The sequence below is a fragment of the Lycium ferocissimum genome, chromosome 3 (assembly GCF_029784015.1).
Source record: "Lycium ferocissimum isolate CSIRO_LF1 chromosome 3, AGI_CSIRO_Lferr_CH_V1, whole genome shotgun sequence".
NCBI lineage: Eukaryota > Viridiplantae > Streptophyta > Magnoliopsida > Solanales > Solanaceae > Lycium > Lycium ferocissimum.
In genome coordinates, this window is record NC_081344.1 from 2,852,558 (window position 1) to 2,874,628 (window position 22,071).

The following is a 22,071-nucleotide window of genomic DNA, read 5'->3' on the forward strand; positions in this document are numbered from 1 at the left end:
AGTTAAAGTAGCATCTTTCGAGTTTTCCAGCATCTACCAACTACTACATCCTAATATCTTTTTTTTTTTCTTCACGTTTTCCAATGTATACCTAGCTATACACTCGCGCACACACACGCTATAACATGTGTGCCTTTACACGGAGGTGGATAGAATTTGAAAGTGAACTGAACCTATATTATATCGATGCAAAACATAAATATACATGTGAAAAATTATTAAAATTTCGGTGAGCAGTAAATTTGAACGCATAATTTCAGAAGTGTAATATATATATGTTTAGCGTGAAAACCTTAAAATGTCATTCCAATAAATTTAACTATTGATTTGCCTCTGCCTTTACATACATTATTTCATCTGACTGTTCATCTGCTTCTCTCATCCAAGTAATTGTATTGTTTGACTTTGTGTTAGGATGTCATACATTTAAAAATTTAGATCACCTAATCTCTTCTTTATGGCGTCAATTGCCTCCATGACTTTTGGGAAAACCATGTCATATCGAAAAGGATAACACAACATACCAATTGAGAGATAATAGTCAACTAACATGAATATTATTTGAGAGATATCTATATACATTTTCATAATTTTCTTTAGAGACAGGGAAAACAAAGTAGAAGAGGGATATGATATTTGATAGTTAGAACTCTGAACCTATATTAAAGTGAAAGTTGTGACGAAAACTGTGACTCCAATACCAATAGATAGTAAATTTATAATTAGGTTCTTTGCACTGTCATGGTATATGCTTTTATATTCTTTTTATATCATCAGATTAAGTTCACTTACAAGAAGAAGTAAGTTACTATAGTAAGCTTGATATGGCAACCTGAAAAATAAAATAACCTACAAACTTGCCATAACTACTTTAATTAAACTGATGGTGTAAAAATACTTTACGATTAGTGTTTATAATTTAAATCTTTATCTTAATTTTAGTACAAAAAGAAGTTCTACTATAGTTTTATTTGTTTTGGATATATGATTGAAACTTCCATCACTTCTCCTTTCCACTCCTATCCAAATTCTCAGACATGGCCACATATCGTGATGATCAATACCCAAAATCAAATATTATTGAAGAAAACAAATCAAAATCAAAAGAAGAAACATTTCTACTATTTTCCATCTATCTACGCAACACTATCAAAAACATAATTAGGTTAGTGTGAAACAAAGAAAACATAGGTGAAGAAATTAAGACTATAAAAGGCTAATTAACTAGCTAATTATTTTAGATTTTTTTTTTTTTTTATTATTCTTGTCGAGGACGCGCCAGCCACAGCGAGCTGAGGGCTCGAAGCCGATGGAAATACTCGCCGATTGCTAGAAAGCACCTTGCGGCTTGATGAGTAGTTAAGATTTGGTGAAGCCGATGAATCGTTTGGCGCCTCAAATTATCGGCCTGGAAGAGAAAACATTAATAATTTATTTCTTACGGCTCTAATTCAACCACAAAAACTAGTTTATAAGGTGAATATTATTCAAAACTATATAAGCAATCCAAGTGCACATCCCACAAATGATGTGAGATTCAACCCCCTTTCTCTCGGCACGTCTAGAACTGGACATATAAAGCGTGGACACTATGACATGAGATAACGAATTAAACAAGAATTAGGATGGGTCTCTCTAGCTTTGATATATAGCGATAAAGAAATAGATAGTGGAACTCAACTGCAAAATTTAGCTTATGATGTGGAGATTGCCATAAAATCATATAAGGAATCCAATTTTCCATCCCACACGATGTGAGAACTTTGTAATACATGTTTTATTAGTCAATAATAATAAATTAAACAATATGCTTGACTTTGAAACTTGAAAGGTTGTTTATTCTTTTTTTTTTAGAGTATTTTGAAGGTATATTGTATAGAAATAAGAAGACATCGCTAATAACTCTTCTGACTATGGAGTTATGGTTAAAGCATGGTCTGTTTTGTCGAGGTTTATGACTTATGACATCACACAAATATGGGCCTACCATTATTCTCTATTGGCCCTACCAATCATCCAGAAATATACATGATTCTATCTCAATCGCATATTATAATTAGGTTCATTTAAATTTAGTAATCTTCAAAGTTAAACTGGAATCCAATAAATCTATTTAACTTAGGAAAGTAAAGTGATGAAGTACAGGAAAAAAATAGTAAGCGATTTCTAATCTGTCAAAGCCTTTATAGACATAATTATTCGGTATCTGTGTTGGTGAGATAGTAAACACCTCTGAAATTAGTCGAGATGTGCGCAAGCTGACTTGAACAGTAGATATTATAAAAAAAGATACCATTATTAACTTGTAAGGTGTTCATAATATAATATACCTGTCTAAGGAAGGCTTCAACAGTGGAAAGTTTGTTGATGGCAAGAGCCATTTGTCCCATGTAGTTTCCCATATTTTGAGGACAATTAGCCAATAATGCATCAGACGCAATTGTGTCTGAGAGAGACTGATTCAAAGCTTCCAATCCTTGTGATAGAGCATCCTCAGCTTCTTGTGTTGATTGTTGTAGCCCACATATTCCTAATACTTGGTTTTCTGTTAATGGCTCAATCTGATTGAGTATAATCTGTTCAATCAATTTAATTTCATAAAACACCAAAACAAAGATTAGCTATACACGGTCGTCTGATAAGAGAGTTATTACACAATTAATTAAGCGGCGCCGGATAAGGATTATGAGTTATATGGGTTTTGAATAAATTATTTATACATATTAAGTGTATTTCTTAACACAAAGTATAAGATTTTGATTAAAACTACTAAATTCTGCCGAAACTAGATTTAGCTCCACCTATTCTATATATTAAGTCATATAAAAGATAACTATATATATTTGTAATCGCTCATATTAAGCCCAACTAGTTACCTGAAAAAGTAAACAAAATAAGTTGTTGTACTATTAAAAATTTGATTTAACTTACTCTAACATGAGCTAAATCCATTCATAAAAAAACAAAACAAGATTAGCTATAATCCATTTATAAACCTCCACAACGATATCAATATGACCTTAATTAATTAATTATAGAAATAAATAGTGTGGTAGTTGGATATGAAATATAAATTACAAGAGTCCTTAATTTTATTTCTTGTTACTTAGTAGGAGTACTACCTACTAAAGTTAATAGAGATCTAGAAGAAAGCATGACGGATTCTTTGCGTCAATATGAAAGATAGACAAAGGACCAGTGTAAAGGTAGTAAGAGACATACATATCTTTATGGTTGAGTAGGGAAATATATCTAACAGGGTTCTATTAGGGAAAGTTTTGGGATCTTTCTTATAATACATCTACACAGAAGTCACAGAACATCATGACAGGTTGCATTATTATTGAGTTAGCACATCTTGTATTTGTCATGATGTCTCTCGCTCTCTCCACATGTTCACCAACTCAAAATAAAAAAAGAGAAGGAAAAAGAAAGACCAAAAAAACAGAAAACAGAAGAAGAAACACATGTATATCTCATGCAAACTAGGTGTGCATGTCGTACATCTCTTTTCTTTTTAGTTACGTGTTTTTTCTATCGTCATTATTCGACTAGATTAATTCAAATTTACTGTGTATGACCTATTACTAAAAGAGAAGCGATCCTGAATGATCTTCACTATTCCTACATGAGTATAGCTTCTATGAACTAATATATAAAACTACGCATCAGTCCAAACAAGTTGGGATTAGCAATTGAATCTTCACTTCTTCATTTCGCTCATTTCATATTTTGAATTATTAAGTCATTTAAAGGTTAATTGCAGGTAATAAAATCGCTCACAATAAGCGAGATTAGTGATATGTAAAATAAAGAATGTATCTGCAGCATATTAGAATATATTGATAGTATAAAATTTCTTTACATGATCATGGCGTATAAAAAAAGTACTGTTAAGTATACGTACTTTGAGAAGTTCGGATGGGCGGAAATCTCCGATCCACAAGAAACAACGCTCAGCTGGAGACTTATACAAGCCAGAAACCAGATGAAATACATCAGTTTTTGCCAGCATGCCCTTGAGGTTCATCATCTCGTCATAATGTGTCACACAATTTTCGACGTAAATACCAAGTTGGTCCTCCGGCAAATGCTCCTGATCATTTACTGCATTTCTAAGCTCACACATGAGTCGATGATGTTCCTCCAGCCATCTTGCATACTCCAAATCGAAAACTGCAGCATCTAATTAAAAGAATTCAATTATATATATATGAGTAGTATAAAAAATAGCATTTAATTACTTGAAATATCAAGTTATTTGTCTTATATTTTTCAAGAAAAGTTTCACTTATTATATATTATGGGTAATTACATGTAACTCATATATTTTAAGCTACCTGATAGTATAAAATAAAAATTTGTGTATGCGATGATGGTGTATTAAATTAAACTCCATGAGATTTAACATTTATCCACCTATATGATATTTTTTTAATATTATTAGTGCAATTTCACCTAAGCTAGCACATCCATGCATGTACAATGATTGATTTTCTGTATATTCTACATTTTAGGTGATAATCTGATTGTGCAAAAATTCCTACTATTATATACTAACAGTATATAAGAGTTAAACTTCATGTATGGAATTTAACATGTATATGTCAGTGAAAGAATAGTGCAAAATGAGAGCTCTATTTCATGTTTAAATTGGAATTGAATTAGTACCTGAGCTGATATTGGCCATATTAAGTTGAAAGCCTTGGTCTCCTCCTAGAAGAGCATTTCCCCCAACATGAAATCCCTTAACAAATTAAGCAAAATTTTCTTGTAAATTATTTAACAAAATATCTTGTTGGTAAAATCTTAAGAATATTATGAGCTGGGAAGGGAAATTAAAGTTACTTGAGATCTGGCCCTTTGTATTTCTTGTTCTAATTGAGCAAGCCTTATTCTACTTGACTCTAGTTGTTGAACATAAGCCTGTAACGGAAGAAACAGGTAGAATAAAAACAAAGTTTCCACAGAAAAAAATAATTCTCAAGTTTCAAGAGCTACACTAAAATTATAATCGTAAAATAAAAGAGTTAATGGCAATGAACCTTTTTCCTAAGTCTGCTTTTCCTCGCTGCCTCTCTATTCTGAGCAAGTCGCCTTAATGTCTGCAACAAGAATCAAAATCAATCTGGAATTTAACTTCAATAATTCACCGTTATTACATTATTAATTCACCTAAAATGACTACAAATAATTGTATGTAAATAGTGAAATTAGTAACTTTAATACAAGACAGCCACAACATGTTACAATACACTACTCCTTACTTCCAATTTATGTGATGTACGCAATTTGACTCAACACAGAATTTAAGAAACAAATAAAAAAAATTGTAACTTATGATTTCAGACATATCACAATATTTTTGCAATTTTAATAGCTGATCTCATTGAGGTTTGAACTTAAATGTTTCAAAATTATAAATGTGTCATTGTTTTTTAAGAAACAATATACTGTTACATAAATCTTACCTTGGGATCTGGTGTTTTTGGTGCATCTTGCTCTGAACATGAAGTTGGGCCCTTACGATTTCCTTCTCGCTGAGACCACATTTCGAAGTAGTAAGGATTTTAAGGTCAAAAACGAGAGAACAATCAAGGAGAAAAGACATTATTTATTAAGGTGAAAGTGATATAAAACCTTACTTATATGGAAGTAGGTTTTGAAATGAGAATTAATGATACCTTATTAGCAGTTTTGGGTGGTTCAGGTCCAGATGCAGCAGTAGGAACATCAGTTTTGGCCATGGACGGCTGAGATGATTTCTTGGAACCACTTGAAACTAATCCATTATTTCCCTACCAAACAAATTAAAGACGATCGCACAACTCCATTTAAGGTTAATTGTAAACCAAAGTAGCCAACAGTAAGAAAATGAAACATTTTAACGGTCTTAATTTCTAACTATACATGTACACATATTTTTTGTCGTACTTAGGTCAATTTAACCTGAGAGCGTAAAAAAATCTATATTTCTAGCGTATAGAGAAGTTAAAACTCTTACTCCATTAATTCTTCTTAATATTTAAGTTATATACATTGACAATGTAAAACTTTTTACATATTAGGCTTGTTATGAAGAGCTATATTATGTTGTTACGGGTCAATTTAATCTGATAATGTAAAATAAATATAAGTATACCATCGTGGCACAAAACTTAAAGCCTTCTCAGTATACCTTAGTCGAAGATGGCTCGATATGCATTGGCTGTGATGGAAAAATGTTGAGAGTTGGTGGCCTCATCCCAGAATTCACTGTAATTATATCACAGAAAAAGAAATAATTAAAGTTTTCGTCTTTCCGACTGTTCATGCATTTTTTAGCTGATCTTTGTAAGCATAAAGATAATTTACAGAAAAAAGAAAGGGACAAATTAACGGGACAGTAAAAGCTTGCAAAAAGAGAGGAAACAGAAAATCATTTCATTTTATACAGTTTGGATTAAAATCCGAAATGGTAAAAATTCTTTATTTGCTTGTGAGTTGTGAGAGGATCTGGTCAAAGTAAGTACAGTATCAGATTTTAATTCGTCGACAACATGCTTTTCTCATGACCAAAATCAGAGAGAATCTCAACAGAATATATAGACCTAAAATTAAATAAAAAACAAAAGCTAAGTCCTTTATTGATCAGACAAAAAGAATTAAATTAAAGAAGCTCACATACGTTTTTGATCTTTGATTGAAGAAGGCTCTTGTCCATCAAGATAAAGAAATAGTGCTTGATCATCTAGTTCACCTAAATCATAAGCTCCACTATTCTCTTTGCTTCTGCTCATACAACAGGACCAAAAACAAAAAAAGATTTAAAATTACATAAAAGAAAAAAAGAAAGATATCAAGACATGACTTAGTGGTTAATAAAGTGAGTTAGGAATCATGAAATCTCAGTTTCAAATCCTAATAAAAACAAAAATACTAGATTTCACTTGTGCGATTTGGTTCCAGACATCATCAACCTTAATGAATGGACTATGAAGGGATCAGTCGAGTGATTGGGGTTTTCGGTCGGTTCCATTCGCCTTCCACTCACCCCTCAAATAGTAGTTCATTAGGGGGTAGGGTGGCCAACTTATAAGGCAATCGCCTTCCCCTCATATAGTAGTTCATTAGTGGGTAGGCTGACCAACTTAGAAGGTGATCGCCTCCTCTTTTGATGTGTCCTTGACATTTCTTGACCTGTCCAACCTTTAGCGGACATAGATACTCGAAATTTGTGATGGTGAGAGATAGCAGATACTTTTTGAAAATAATTGAGGTACATGCAAGCTGACACGATATCCACGATTATTAAAGAAAAAATTCAATAAAAATGATCTAAGAAGAAACGAGGAAAAAAAGATTAATTACATGAAGTTTTCAGGATTAGCAGATGATGAAGAAGTTGACTGCTGTAATAGTCCAAAAGACATCTGATTATTTTCCATTTGATGATCAAGTTGCTGCTGAGAACTATGAAAAAGCTGATGGTGGTGGCTGAAAGAAATTTGACTGTTGTTACTTTGTAAGGGGTCATTGCTTTTGTTAGAGAAAGCCATGAAATGAACTCCAACACCAACAAAAAGATTTATTTTTTGCTCCAGAAAAGATCCTTCAAAGCCCATTTACATGATCACAACTTATAGAACTAACCATAATGGATGCTTATAAAAATAAGACCAAAGAGAGCTAAGCTGGAGTCGGTGGTGTTATTGATAAAAAGCTAAGGGTCTGTTAAAGAGGATAAGAAAAACGAAGAAGAAGAAGAAGAAGAAGAAGAAAAAGAAGAAGAAGACAACATTTATTCAACAAAAGAGTTTCAGAAACTTGTTTTTTCTCTACCTTAACAGGGTCTATAGAAACCGCTTTTGAGCTTGCTTGTCACACCATCTCAGTCTTGGTTAGATGCAATGACTTTAATGTCCTTCCTGCTTCATCATTATTCCCATTGACAATTGTTTTTAGATGATGAGGGGTGTCGTAACCGGCTAGTGCACAGACAATTCGTATCCTTATATATGTTCATGAGAAATTTTTAGCTCTTGAGCTAGTTTTTGGGTTTGAGTTAGATTTAATGTCTATTTTACTACGCTTCAGATGTCCAATCCTAATGTATGGAGTGTTGACTCATATATATATTTGTGGGATGAGAATTATGTGCCTTTTGGTATGATCTTGGACCGTTAAAACTAGCTCAAGAGGTAACGATGGCTCAAGACCATATATATAAAGAGATCAATACTATTCTTCCCAACCAATGTGGGAACTCAACCACCCCGGCCCTCCCTCCTATGCCCAAGACTGAATATGTGGACAGTGGGCAAAGACCTACTATTAAGTAAATTTATAAATTGGGATTTGAGTGTAGCTCTGATACACACAAATATATTCTTTCTCAAAACGTAAATAAATGAAAAGAAATCACCTATTAGTATTTTTTGCCGCCATTAAAAATTGGTCCTGACATTTTTCTTATGCAACTTTTTGAACTTACACTAAATAACTGATTAAGGAGATCACCGGCCTGTTCTATTTGACTAGACTTTTACTTCGAACTAGATCAAACCAATAATGTCAATTTATCAAATATATATAAATTGGAATTAAGCAAAATAAAATCACCAAAGGAGTTTTCGGTGGTTTTATGACGGTTTCTAGCGTGTTTGGCCTTTTGAGAAACAAATAAATAGTGATGTTTATTATTATAAATTTAATAGTAAATTCATCAAGTTAAATGTCTATTTGAAGAAGTTACTCCAAATGAAAACATACGAAATTATCTAACATAAATATATTTACCTATTTGAATTTTCAAAATTTATTAGCTAAGAAAGACAACAAAAGATTACCTCTGCGGTCCACCAGAAGCATTTTCGTGTAAGAATATTATTATATTTTTAATTTAAAAAATATATAAATAGCATTTTTTTTCATACAAGGAATGAAAAAACATGTTTCACTTTCAAGAGTCAAACAATCTCGAGACATTAGTCCTGATCAGGGTTTCTGAATTAAACTAGTTCATATGTTAATACTCCTATTTTTGATCTGTTTTGATTAAAAAAAATATCTCTGTATCTATAAATTAGGTATCTGTTTTATTCTCATTTTAACATTGCCATGAGTTCTTATGAGACGCGTTCGATAAAAATTAAATCGTCTGTCACAAGCATAGCTTTGACATTCTTTTTCATATAGTATTAAACTTATGTATTATTAAAAAGATATAACTTTATTTTCATTTCTAGGTCCAATCAAACGATAAGAAAACAAATTATATTTGAGCAGAAGCTAAGCAATAATTTTCTCAGCTCAAATACAATATAAAAATTTATCTATATTGTATATTTGTGCTTAACTAATATATATAAGTCTATTGGCCTGTCCATAAAATATAGTAAATAATTGCTTAAAAAGCAAGAATAACTTCTCTCACAATATGCAAATTTGAAAGAATCTTATATGTCTGTTAAGGAGGTGAGAATGTCTGTTGTTTAAAGTTGAAGAGAAAGTTTGATTTTAAATAAAATTGAGGGGTGTAAATGATTCATCCTATATTATTTAGACGGTCATTATCAAGACGTTTTAGCGTTTAATATAATAAAATAGATTGGAGAGACGGAGAAGAAAAGAATATAATCTTTCTTAATTTGTTAAAAAATAAAAATAGTAGCTAAGTTTTCAATGACTTGATTTGGATTAGGTATATCAACAAATGCTTTTAAGTCGTTTTTAAGACAAATAAATCAAATATATTTGTTTCAACCAACTCCTCCGATTGGACAAGTCTAACACTTCCAAGCACAAGATGATCAACTATAATGAACCGAATTGGTAAAAAATTAGAGCCTTTGGATTGACTTATTTTAGGTGTTTTTAAGCCAAAATAGCTTTTAAGTATTTTTGTACTATTTGGATCAAAAAATAATAATAAAAAAAAATTAAGCACTTGTTTTTAAGCCAAAATAATAAAAATAAGTCACAAATCATAAATTAGGATTCATAACTTATGACTTATGCTTATAATTAAGTGATAAGTTATAAGCCCGTCCAAACAAGCTCTTACTTACACCATATTTATGTTAAATCAATAATAACATGAGGGTTGGCTGAGTTGGTTGGGTTAGGAGACCTGGGATCGATTCCCATCACCAGCAGCCTTTTCAGTTAGAGCTCGTCGCACGGGGCTTGCCTAGTGCGGTTTATATCTCCTATGTGGTTTGTGAGTTATTACATAGTGAGCAGGTTACCCAGTGCGCACCCAAAGGGTAGCGGCTGCGGGTTTCCCTGAAATTTCCAAAAAAATAATAATAACATGACATGTGTCTCCGACATACTCTTTTATCACCTAACTATAATTAATTAATACTATATATTTCACTTTACTTATTTATTACTTCATTATAGTAAAATTCATCAGTTTGATATAAACACTAAATACATATAAGTTTTAAACGAACATCATATATGTCACCTGAAAGAATGAAGGAAGAGGGAATAGGAAAATTAGGAATTTGATAATCCAACAATTTATTCGATTTCTCTTCTTTATTTTTTATTTTTATGGAGAAAATAATTGTCGGAATACTAATTGATGAAGGATAAAGTGTGTAATTCCCGTAGAAGTTTCTCTTCATTATATATAGCGTTAACTCTTTTTAATTGATTAATTTTAGCTGCTCATTGAAAATTAGGTCACCCAACCTTGTCAATTTCATTTAAGATAATTAACCAAGCATTTTTATAAATGGCGAATATACAGTAGTCTTCTCTCTCTTTCTCTTACAATTTCAAGCTATAACATGAATTAGAAGAACCTTACATAGTCATATAATTCTCCAAGTTTCGTAGAGTCCAATTTGTTTGAATTACTTCTTAAAAATAGCTGATAACCATCAAGTGTTAGAATTCGACCTTTAAAATTGCTTGATTAAAAGTGGTTGCAAACCATTAATAAGTGTCGAAACATATTTTCAAGTGCTGAAACTGATCTAATGAAAAAATAGTTATGTGTCTAACTTATAGTATTTAAATTGTTAAACTGTGAATGTATATTGATAAACTTTGTTTAGCGAAATCATTGTTAACTAGATCTAAAACATAAGTTTATAGTCTATATTAAGCATGAGATTAAATAACTACCGGTGTTACACCGAAAATGACAGCCTTAAAGTAAACTCTATTTCTCTTCTTCTAGTTCTTTTTTTTTTTTTTTTTTTAAATTTAAGAAATTATTATTGACGTGAGAAAAATAGACAGATCAAGTAACTCCTTAGTTGGATTCATTACTGTTTCATAAATATAAATTGCTTATAAAAGGTTCATTAGCTGAGAATATGTATATGGTAAGAACACAATCAGATTCAATGTATCACAAATACTTACATTATTCAAATTGTTTTCTTCTCATGTTTTGACAATCCACGCATCATTGGCCGCTGGTCAGCGACTAGTATAAGTATAATAAGGCTAATCTCAACTCGTTTGTTAGACTTTTTTAGCCTGATTTTTTATGCCGTGGTGGAAATTTTAAAAGAGATTCACAATATAAAAAAGTAAATGCACAAAAGAGCCAAAAGGATTCAACATGTAATATATACATGAGAAAATTAATTTATCTAGTAATTTTTCAAATGAAGGGTTGTCAATGGACGCCCATGAACATGGGGGCCGCCCCCTGTTGTTAAGTAAAACCTTGCTTGTGTTCAAATTTCATTGAAGATAAAACTACTAGGTGATTTCTTTCTGTCTGATCAGGTTTTGGACAGAGTTACAAGTGCTTGTGCTAATGAGAGTAACTTCTTAAGTACCCGTAGAATTAACAGCGGTGTGCGCAAACTGACCTGATACCTTAATTATAAGAGAGAGAGAGAGAGTTAATTTATTGTCTCCATTTCAAATGTCTAATTTTTATTAATTAGGCACCTTTTGGGAAAGTATAGCATGCCGTATACCCTTTACCAACTAGCATTTTAAGGTCAGCATCATAATAACAATTAATTATTTAATTATGATTAGTTTATACATCCAGACTTTCATATGTGTCAAACATCGTCTTACCATCACCTATGTATATTTTCACAATTTCTTCTAGTTCGAGCTGTTATTTCAAAAGGCAATTTCAGAACTTGCCTTGAGGCTCGCCTCGGGACAGGGCACTGATAAAATACCCCGAGACTCACGTGCGGGGCTTAGTTCCTGTGAGGCTTACGTCCTAAGCGTCCGACTGTACGTCCTAAACATGCATAACGCCCAACGCGAAGCTCGCCTAATAGTTCTTACACAAATTGTATGTTAAATTCCTTAATTAAAATCGTTGACCCTCATAATTCTTTAACAAATGAATGATACTTATAACAAGATTGGTTGTAACTCAAATAACAAGTCGTAGTATTGCATATTTACTATTTGAGAACATCGTGAGGGTGAGTATCACTCAATATTTCTTTTAAAATACATAGCTGAATCGTACATTTTCACTTGTCATTGGTCTTTTATCCTATGTATCAAAATTATCATATTTTATTATTTCGCTCTTTGAAAGTAATCTTATTTTTATTCTTGAAGGAGTTACGCTTTAATTATAATACTTATATAGTTTCTTGATTATTTGCTTATAGGGAGATAAAATGAATAGTATGATAGTAATATTGTTTTAAGAAATTGTAATTTTTTAAGATTTTAGAGTTCATTTGCATTTCATAATAGCCTTTATATCATTGTATTGTTTATACTTGTAAAATTATGTTATATATATATTTACAAGGTATAAGTGGCATATAATGGATTGCTTTGATTATTTTTTTGTGAGGATCAAGCGCGCGCGCCTGTATATATTTCATTTACGGTTTTCTTTTATTTTTTATGTAATTTTACCTATTTAAAAATATTTATTGTAATTATATTATTTTATGAAATACTAAAAATTAAATACCCATGGGGCATACGCCCTGTGCCTCGGTGCTTACGCCTAGCCGAGACATATGTAAAACGTCCCGCCTTTTTAAAATACTGATTAAAATCCTGAAATGATTTGCATGCCCCTTTGATTCAGACAAGCATCTCTTTTTCCAAAACGTGTTTATATTATGTTGACGAATTTTAAGTCCAGCAGTTTTGATTATAATTAATAAGAAACACCTCGATTAAAAAGAACGAAGACAAATTAAGCCAAGCAAATGCTATTATTAGTTCACGTTAGTTAACAAAATTACAATTAAATTACATTAAGCACAAGCTTTTATATAAATTATTCAATTAGTTTCGTAAATAGAGACAACTAAATCCTATATATCAATTATAGATATCTCATACTAATATTAGAATCCACTGATAAATCGTTTATAATACGGAAGAAACTAGTTTAAATATTTCTTCTTCTTTTTTCTCAAAAAAAAAAAAAAAATCCTTTTGTTTTTACGCTTTTTATACTCAATTGTTCGAAAATATATCACATGTAAGGGTCTCCAAAGAAGCTTATAATGGTCACGGAATACTTCACTCACTACCTTAAGTTTTTTCTTGCTCATATTTTTTCGAATGGTATCAGATATATAGTACTCCCTTGTTCGACTTTATGTGACAATATTTTCTTTTTAGTTCATTCCAAAAAATGTGGTATAGTAGCTTTTAAAATTTGAAAATAATTTAACTTAAACTTTTCATTCAACCCTTAATGAGAAGTTATAATAGTCATACTAATGTTATGAAATATTTAAGACCACAAGTTTTAAAAATTCTATATCCACACAAATATTGTAGCATGTTTAGGATCACAATTCAAAAGCCTTCATTTAATTAACCTCCGTGTCTATTTAAATTTTGGCACCTAAATTGTAACGGATGGAGTAGAGGAACGGAAAATTCCATTAATAGTATTTTTCCAAGTTCCCATGTGAGGCCATGCATTTTTCCATAAACGGCAAAATTAGTTATGCTAAACGACTCGAGACTTTAAAGAGGGATATAAAAGAGTTTAGGTGAGTGCTATATTTTTTTTTTTCGTGTTTGAGGCATGCATATTTACCCATTATTTGGACACCTTAAAAAAAAAAACAATATTTTTTTAAACAAAATTTTTTAAAAAAATTTTTTATTTTTTTTAAAAAAAAAAAATCCATATATGAATGAACAAAATAGAAATGTGTAAAAAGCAAAAATAGTTTGCTAAAAATTTTGGAAAAATGAGAAATGGTTAGGGATCAAAATGTGTGCATGGAGAAGAAATTTGTAGAGAGTCTTAAAAATTTCACTCACATTTTTTTGTTAAGAGTATTTATTGCTCTATTTCAAGACTTAAAATAATTCAAATTTTTGTGTTGAATGGTATATCTTGGGAGAGATAAATTTTATGTATGGCTAAATATAGCACTTAAACATTATGCAAATTTTTGTGAGTGGATGAATGTGTATATCTTCCTCAAGACTTTAATTAAAAGTTTGTATATAAATTTCATATTAGGTTAAAAATTATGAGTGAAAAAAAATTCATACAATATTCAAGGCTTAAAGTTTTGCGAAATTTTGTATATGAAAATTATATTAAAAATTTTGCTCTTGATAAAAATTTATTGGAAATTTGATTTTTTAAGCCATTGAAAAAAAAAAAAAAAATAATATTTAAAAAAATATATATAAAATATTTTTAAAAAAATATTTTTTTATAAAAAATATATATATTTTCTGGAAAAAAAAATAAAAAAAAAAAATATATGAAAATCCGTCATGTTTTGTAATATATCGTTATGTTTTGTAAATAAGGAAAAATTATCGTTACGTTTCGTAAATAGAAGGACAATCCGTATATATATGAGTTTTCATATTTTTTCGTGTTTGAGGCATGCATAGCCCATTATTTGGACACCTTCAAAAACAAATTTAAACAAAATTAAATTATTTTGGAAAAGGAAAAAAATCCATCTATGAATGAACAAAATAGGAGTACAAAAGCAAAAGAGTTTGGTGAGGGTTAGGGATCGCATGGAGAAGAGAAAGACTTTTTTTGTTAAGAGTATTTATTGCTCTTTTGCTGTTTAGGTTGAATGGTGGGAGGAGATAACATTTTATGGCTAAATATAGCACAGTCAAACGTTGTGGTGGATAATATATATATATATATTAATTAAAATTAACTGATAAAAAGCTTATGAATAAAAAAATTTATATATCTCTTGATTTTTAAATATCATATGTAAAAATCTCTTGGTTTCGGATTTCTTCAACCTTAAGGCCATTTTGAGCAAAACTCTCTTTTTCTGCATTCTAAAATAGAAAAATGATGATTATGTTGGAAGGACCTTTTTGAGAGGCAAAAATTAAAGACCTCCCTAAAAGAAGGACAATCCGCGCAATAAAAATGAAATTCAAGTAGAGACTGTTTTCTCTTTCATCTGGACCTTACCTTATTTTTTTCTTTCTCTACGAAAAATTTCCATCATAAAATTAGCATTAATTAATACAAAATATAGCAAAACCTTTTTATGGGTTATGGGGTTCTTAATGGACCCTACATAAGTCCCCCCCCCCACTACCAACGACCGGTCAGAGGAAAAAACTACTTGTATTATCAAAGAATATGAATTTACAGTAATTAAGTAACATATTAGGTAATAATATATATATATATATTAATTTACTATAATTAACTGATAAAAAGCGTATATAAAACCAATATTTTATATATCTCTTGATTTAATATAAAATATCATATGTGAATAAACTTTTTTCTTCCTGAGCCATGAGCAAGAGCCCTCTTTTTCTGCATTCCAAAAATAGAAAAATGTTGATCATGTTGGAAGGACCTTAGTTTGAAAAGTTGCCAAATCCACAGATTTTCTAAATTTGGTTTCAAGACAAATGACTTGTTCTTGAATTTTAATGCTTAGTCCAATGGTTCACACTGTTCCTTCTACTCCAATCATCTGTCCCTCTACCTTATTTTTTTCTTTCTCTACTTAAATTTCCACATAAAATTAGCATTAATTAATACATGTATAGTTGCTCCTTTTTATGTTTTTCATAAATAAACCTGCATAAGTCACGCGGATGGAATATGAAAGAAAAATACAGATATTACTAGTACAAGGTTAAACATACCAAAATGACAAAACTAACACTCACAATAGGTAAAAAGAATTCTTCGATATAAAAAGTTAATACATTTATTGATTTATGGACCTTGGAGTGCTATCTCTTTGGGTCGAGAAATTGGGCCTTCCACTGGCTCAAGTCCTTGCTTTCATTTGTGAAGCTGTCTATTGATTATTCTTGTAAAATTTCCAACCCAATTTTTACCAATTTACTCCTCAGCCTTGTAACATAAATTATTAATTTCAAGATATGTGTATTTCGGGCACAACATTGACTAATAATATGCGTCTTACTTTAGTATAATGTAGTCGGTAATATGAATGCGTAATTGAATTGTTGGAATATGAATTTTGTATCATTACGAAAAATCATCATGATTAACATGGACTCGCATAGAGTAGGCATTATTATCTTTTGGCATATAATGCATACGTTTCTTAATTATAGTTGAAGAAAAGTCTAGACCTATTGAAACTACTATTGTATGACTAATAATTCTAATTTTGTTACACTAATTCTGGACAATTGTGTTGCATGTGAATCCCATATAAGCCGTACATATGACATGAGTTATCTATAAACCTCATTGTAATAAGCAGAGGTGGACCCAGGATTTGAAAACCGCGGGGGCACCATTATCTTAAGTCTTAACATAGAAGCCAGCTAAACTACCAATGACGACTAAGATCTAATACCTAGACGTTAACACTATTGAACTAACTTATAGAGGTAGATCAGAGGTCAAAGTTGTGCAAACCATATGAATGGTTGCAGGATCGATCCTGGGTATCTCATTTGTGCGTACTAATTTTTTGGGGTAAAAACACATTATCCGGTGCAAAAGAAGATTATTAACAAAAAATATCCAAGGCATACGTTTCTTAATTATAGTTGACGAAAAGTATCGACCTATTGAAACTACTATTGTATTACTAATAATTCAAATTTTGTTACACTAGTTCTGGACACGTGCGTTGCACGTGAGTCCCATACAAGCCGTACATATGACATGAGTTATATATATACCTCATTGTAATAAGCAGAGGTGGACCCAGGATTTGAAAACCGCGGGGGCACCATTATCTTAAGTCTTAACATAGAAGCCAGCTAAACTACCAATGACGACTGAGATCTAATACCTAGACGTTAACACTATTGAACCAACTTATAGAGGTAGATCAGAGGTCAAAGTTGTGCAAACCATATGAATGGTTGCAGGATCGATCCTGGGTATCTCATTTGTGCGGAGAGCACTATTTGGGGAATCAATCCTAGGTATGGGCTATGGAGACGGGAATCCAAATGCTCTTATGTTTACGGGAGTGCAAATTTATATATATATATATATATATATATATATATATATATATATATATATATATATATATATATATATATCACATATATATACAAAATATTTCCGAAGTTACGAGTGCACATGCCGGAATCGATCCTAGGTATGGGCTATGGGAAGCGAACGCTTCAGCCAGTGCACCAAATGCTCTTATGTTTACAGGAGTGCAAATTTATATATATATATATATATATATATATATATATATATATATATATATATATATATATATATATATATATCACATACATATACAAAATATTTCCGAAGTTACCGAGTGCACATGCCCTCTCTCCTTACCACATGGGTCCGCCTCGGGTAATAAGTAACACAAGCTATTCGGTGAAAAAATTCAAGTTGAAATTGATGAACAGTCAGCCTATTGATATGACTTCGTTGTTGGATGAAAGATGATTAGATATTCTCTGAACCTGCGAAATCTGAACAACAAACTTAAGCTGATTATTTAAAATGTATAATGAGTTACCTTTTTATGTTATTAGATGAAAATATGTAGTATAAGGAGATGATACACAAAACTGTGCAAAGACTACTTTGATAGTTAAACTAGTTAATCAATACGCGCTTCGCGCGATCAGACATTTGTTTGTGTAAATTTAGTGGAAAAGATGGGGAAAAAAGTTATATATATATATATATATATATATATATGAAAAAAATTATAATCAAATGTATTTGAAAATATACATCGTGAAGAAGTAAAACAGAAGAAAACAAATACATATATATATAATGCGTTGCTCAACATTTATAATTTTATAAAGTCCTCGGACAATTCTCTCAATTGGGGAATAGAAGTTACACTTACTTTATACTGGAAAATTTACGTAATATAAATTTTCTCATCTTACTATCGTTTTTAAATGTTGAAGTTCATAAATTAGGCATGTATTAAGTTTCAGCAATAAATTGAGTACTACTCTTCATCTTTGATCACCGTCCAAACACTCTTGTTCCGTCATTCAACCACCGACAATTCTTTTGCCATATACATAATGAAGCCTAACTGATCTTTTACCACAATTTTTGGAAACTTCCATGGGAAAAATAGGAAAAAACCCGCTTACAAATCCCATATTGATAAGCTTTTAACTACTACTCCAAAATAAATAACCAATGAAACTTGTCGTTCAAAATTCTATCAAACACAAAAACGCTTGTCTTATCAATTTCTTGATTCTCGGGTATCATATATAGAGAGACTTACATGATGTGTCACTAAAACGACGATGATGCTAGAGGTTGACACTGACTGCGGTGGTTTCATCGACTTGCAAGAGTTCGGTATGGTGAAGGCCCTAACAAAATATAAACGTCATGTCTTTAGATTTAATTTAATTCTTTTTCTTCTTATTTTAAAGAAAGAAATAAAAGGGTAACAAATTTCAATTTAAGATTAATTAGTAAGAAGTAAAGAGTACATGAAAATTAAAATCAAAATTGGTATCATGCATGTAATGGTAATCAAAAACCTTGAAGATTGAAGTGTGACTTTGAGAGGCAAATATAACAAAGCTAATCTCCATTTCAAACCTGAATTAATTGGCAGCAATTTCAATTCGTGAATGCAATGACATATGTATAAACATTAACATACAAGTGTATATGCGAAGATGTTAAGAAGAGAGTGACATGAAGGAATATGTGTTACCTGAATTTTGAGGAGAGAAGGATAAAATTTGCTTTCACTTAGAAATGATTGTTAAATGGAGCAGTAAGTTAGCAGTTACACGGGAATTAGGAAGCGGGAAATCTGAAATAGCAAACGGATCGGACGGATGCATCGCTTCCTTAGTGAGGCGAAACGGTCCATTGTTTAAATGGGTGTCATTTGGCATTTTTTTATTTTTACTGAATTAAAAGAATGTTGAGAAAAATCAAATAAATGATTGGAAAAAAGATAAATCTAAATTAAAGGCTTACAAGTATATGGCCATGTCAGCACTTTATATATATAGATTGTTTCCATAGACATCTTTCTTCAGTAATCATGGAAAATGAATGGAAGTTAATAGAAGCAAATGAAAATACCCAAGTTTATTGGACCTTGTAAATACATTGTGAAAGAAAATTTATAGAAAAATAAATACATGATGCAAATCCCTGAGTTTAACTTTCCTCCTCACTGAAAACCTTCTCATCCCAATAACTACAAGAAACTCTTAAACTGGCACCGGTAGTTACCTTAACCTAATACTATGAATAAGTTAATGGATATATAAGCTTAAGAAAAAGAGTTGACTTGCTAACTTTAAATGGTAACCATTCAAGGATAGGGTGATACCTTCAGTGTCTAGCAACTAAGCCACCATTTCTTAATCGCACCAAACGATCTTGAACCAATATTTTTTCCACCATTGCAAATCGTTCCTGAGGAAACAACATATATACACTTCTCTTGAGAATAACTTATAACAACTATGCAAATGTTAAATAAAAGCATGTGGATGTACATGGTATGTTTTCCCAATACGTACGTATGATATAAATATATTGGCTAAATTATGGAGTTAAAACCCCACAATTTCTTCTATTTGATCGAAAGTTGAGGCGTATTTCCCTTAAATTATATGAAGATCAAAAGGTTATACAACACACAAGGAAAAACACAATTAAAAGAACAAATAGCAATTTTTTAGGAACAATAACTACATGGCTCAGAATTGAACAAACAGACAGAAGGAAATATTTTAAATTACCAGGTAATTAAGTTTGCAGATGTGCTCTATTGTTTCATCCAATGGTCAGATTAGACATATTCTTGAGGTCCATTTATATAAGATGTTTGATGAGCATAATTTAGCATAAATTCACCATTAGTGCTAATTTATAACTGAAGGAAATTTAAAAAAAAAAAAATAACTGAAGGAAATCAAAAAGTTTGAGACGTAGGCATTCTTCATTGTATTTGTTTAACGTAGCAATTAGTTAGCATTTAATTGCAGCTCACTAAATCACGTAATTAAAAAAACAACGTGTTCTATGGGAGAGAAAATTTCTTCGGTTGACGATGGTTTGAGAGAGAACAATTGCTTATTTAATCATGCACTTTCTGATATTTGAGCATAATTTAACATATCAATAAAGGATGAGAAAAGACTAAAATATATTGTACATGTAGAATTACTTTTAACAACCCACAGTATATCAGTCCAAAAGTTGGAAGTTGAAAGAAATTCAACGCATCAAGCCTCATTTTAAAGTTGAAATAAATTGTACCATTAGGATATGCACTGGAAGATGAAAGTTCAAAGCATTGAATAGGCTGCACTAAATGGGAGTTCTGACGTGGAAAGTAAGTTCAGTTTTTGGAAGAAAACAAAAAGATTATAAAAATAGTTTTACATTAAGGGCGAAATGGTCGTTCACGGGCAATTTGGTAATTCAACTTCACGTTGTGGCTTTCCACTTTTATAATAATATGATATGATATGATGTAAAGCTGGACTGTCCATTGATGCAGTCTCTCTCTAAAGGGTCTTATAAACTTCAATTGAGAAACTACCGAATACAAAAAAAAAAAAAAAAAAAGTGCCTATCAATTATTGTACCAAATAGCGTAGGCAGAATACTTAAAGAATCCTCCTAAATTAACGGGTTTTATTGTATTCTTCTTAATCTTTACTTGGTCCTAATTACCCCCAGTACTTGTTTTTTTTTAAATTTTAATTTTATAATTGCTACCTCTTCAAACAATAACTGATCTTAATTAATCCTCTATAACTGACTTTTCCATAATCGTGACCTCCTCAAAAGAAAAGTTGGCACCTGTATTTTAACGGAGGAATAAAGAATATATATTGAAGGAGATAAAGAAATAATTGTGGGAATGACTAAATATAAAAGAAAATGATATTTTAATTTTTTTTATATATCATGTGATTGTTATTTTATACTCTTACGCGCCAAATATCATTTGAAATCACCTGAATTATAAAAAAGCTAAATACATGAGATAATTAGGATCAATTATTAACCGAAGGGTAACAATTATTAAAAAGCCAAATACAAAAGGCAATTGGATCAGGTATAATTTATTTTTTTAAGAACAAAAAGCACCACATTTAACAGGGTCTTTAGCTATTCTGTTAACTAGCGTATAATCGAAATTGAAGTGCCAAATTTTTTGCACATTAGTTTCGCAATATGATAATTTTAGTATTTACCGAAGTAATACCCAAAAATAAAAACAAAGACCCAATACAGGAAAAAAAATATTCGCAAGACGCAAGCACATCGATGAATATATATCTGCATCACTTGTGGGGTTCGGTGTAATACTGAAACCTTAGCACTCAGCAGATCCACCCCACCTCATTGAATAACACAAGAAAAACAGAGCAACTAACCACCCACTCAGGGGCGGAGCCAGCCCTTCGCCTATGAGTTCGGCGAATTCAGTAGATTTTGTCCGAATAATATATTTATATTAAATTTTTTATTTAATATACATAAATTATTAATTTTAAATAATTAGAATCCGAACCCACAAGCTTCGAATCCTAACTCTGCCTTCCGATCCCACCCACCACTCCTACCCCATTGAAGGACACAAGAAAAACAGAGCAACTAACCACCCACGCAACCCCACTGCTCTGTCTTTTTCCGTTCTTTTTTCTCTCTCTAAC

At 31.1% G+C, this 22,071-nt stretch overlaps 1 protein-coding gene across 2 annotated transcripts; it reads right to left on the reverse strand.

The window, feature by feature from the left end:
• Positions 1-1,083: 1,083 nt before the first annotated feature.
• LOC132049258 (bZIP transcription factor TGA10-like) lies at positions 1,084-7,779 on the reverse strand. 2 transcript variants are annotated; one of them, XM_059440000.1, is made up of 11 exons: positions 7,351-7,779; positions 6,668-6,771; positions 6,179-6,255; positions 5,685-5,798; positions 5,472-5,540; positions 5,046-5,105; positions 4,849-4,926; positions 4,672-4,747; positions 3,908-4,176; positions 2,331-2,576; positions 1,084-1,408 (listed from the first exon to the last, which is right to left on the reverse strand). In XM_059440000.1, the coding sequence occupies exons 1-11, from the start codon at positions 7,602-7,604 to the stop codon at positions 1,259-1,261; spliced, it is 1,497 nt and encodes a 498-aa protein (XP_059295983.1). In that variant the 5' UTR covers positions 7,605-7,779; the 3' UTR covers positions 1,084-1,258. The 2 variants fall into 2 exon arrangements, with proteins under 2 accessions (XP_059295983.1, XP_059295982.1); XM_059439999.1 differs by having other exon boundaries at positions 1,087-1,408; positions 3,908-4,185; positions 7,351-7,778.
• Between the last annotated feature and the right edge of the window lie 14,292 nt (positions 7,780-22,071).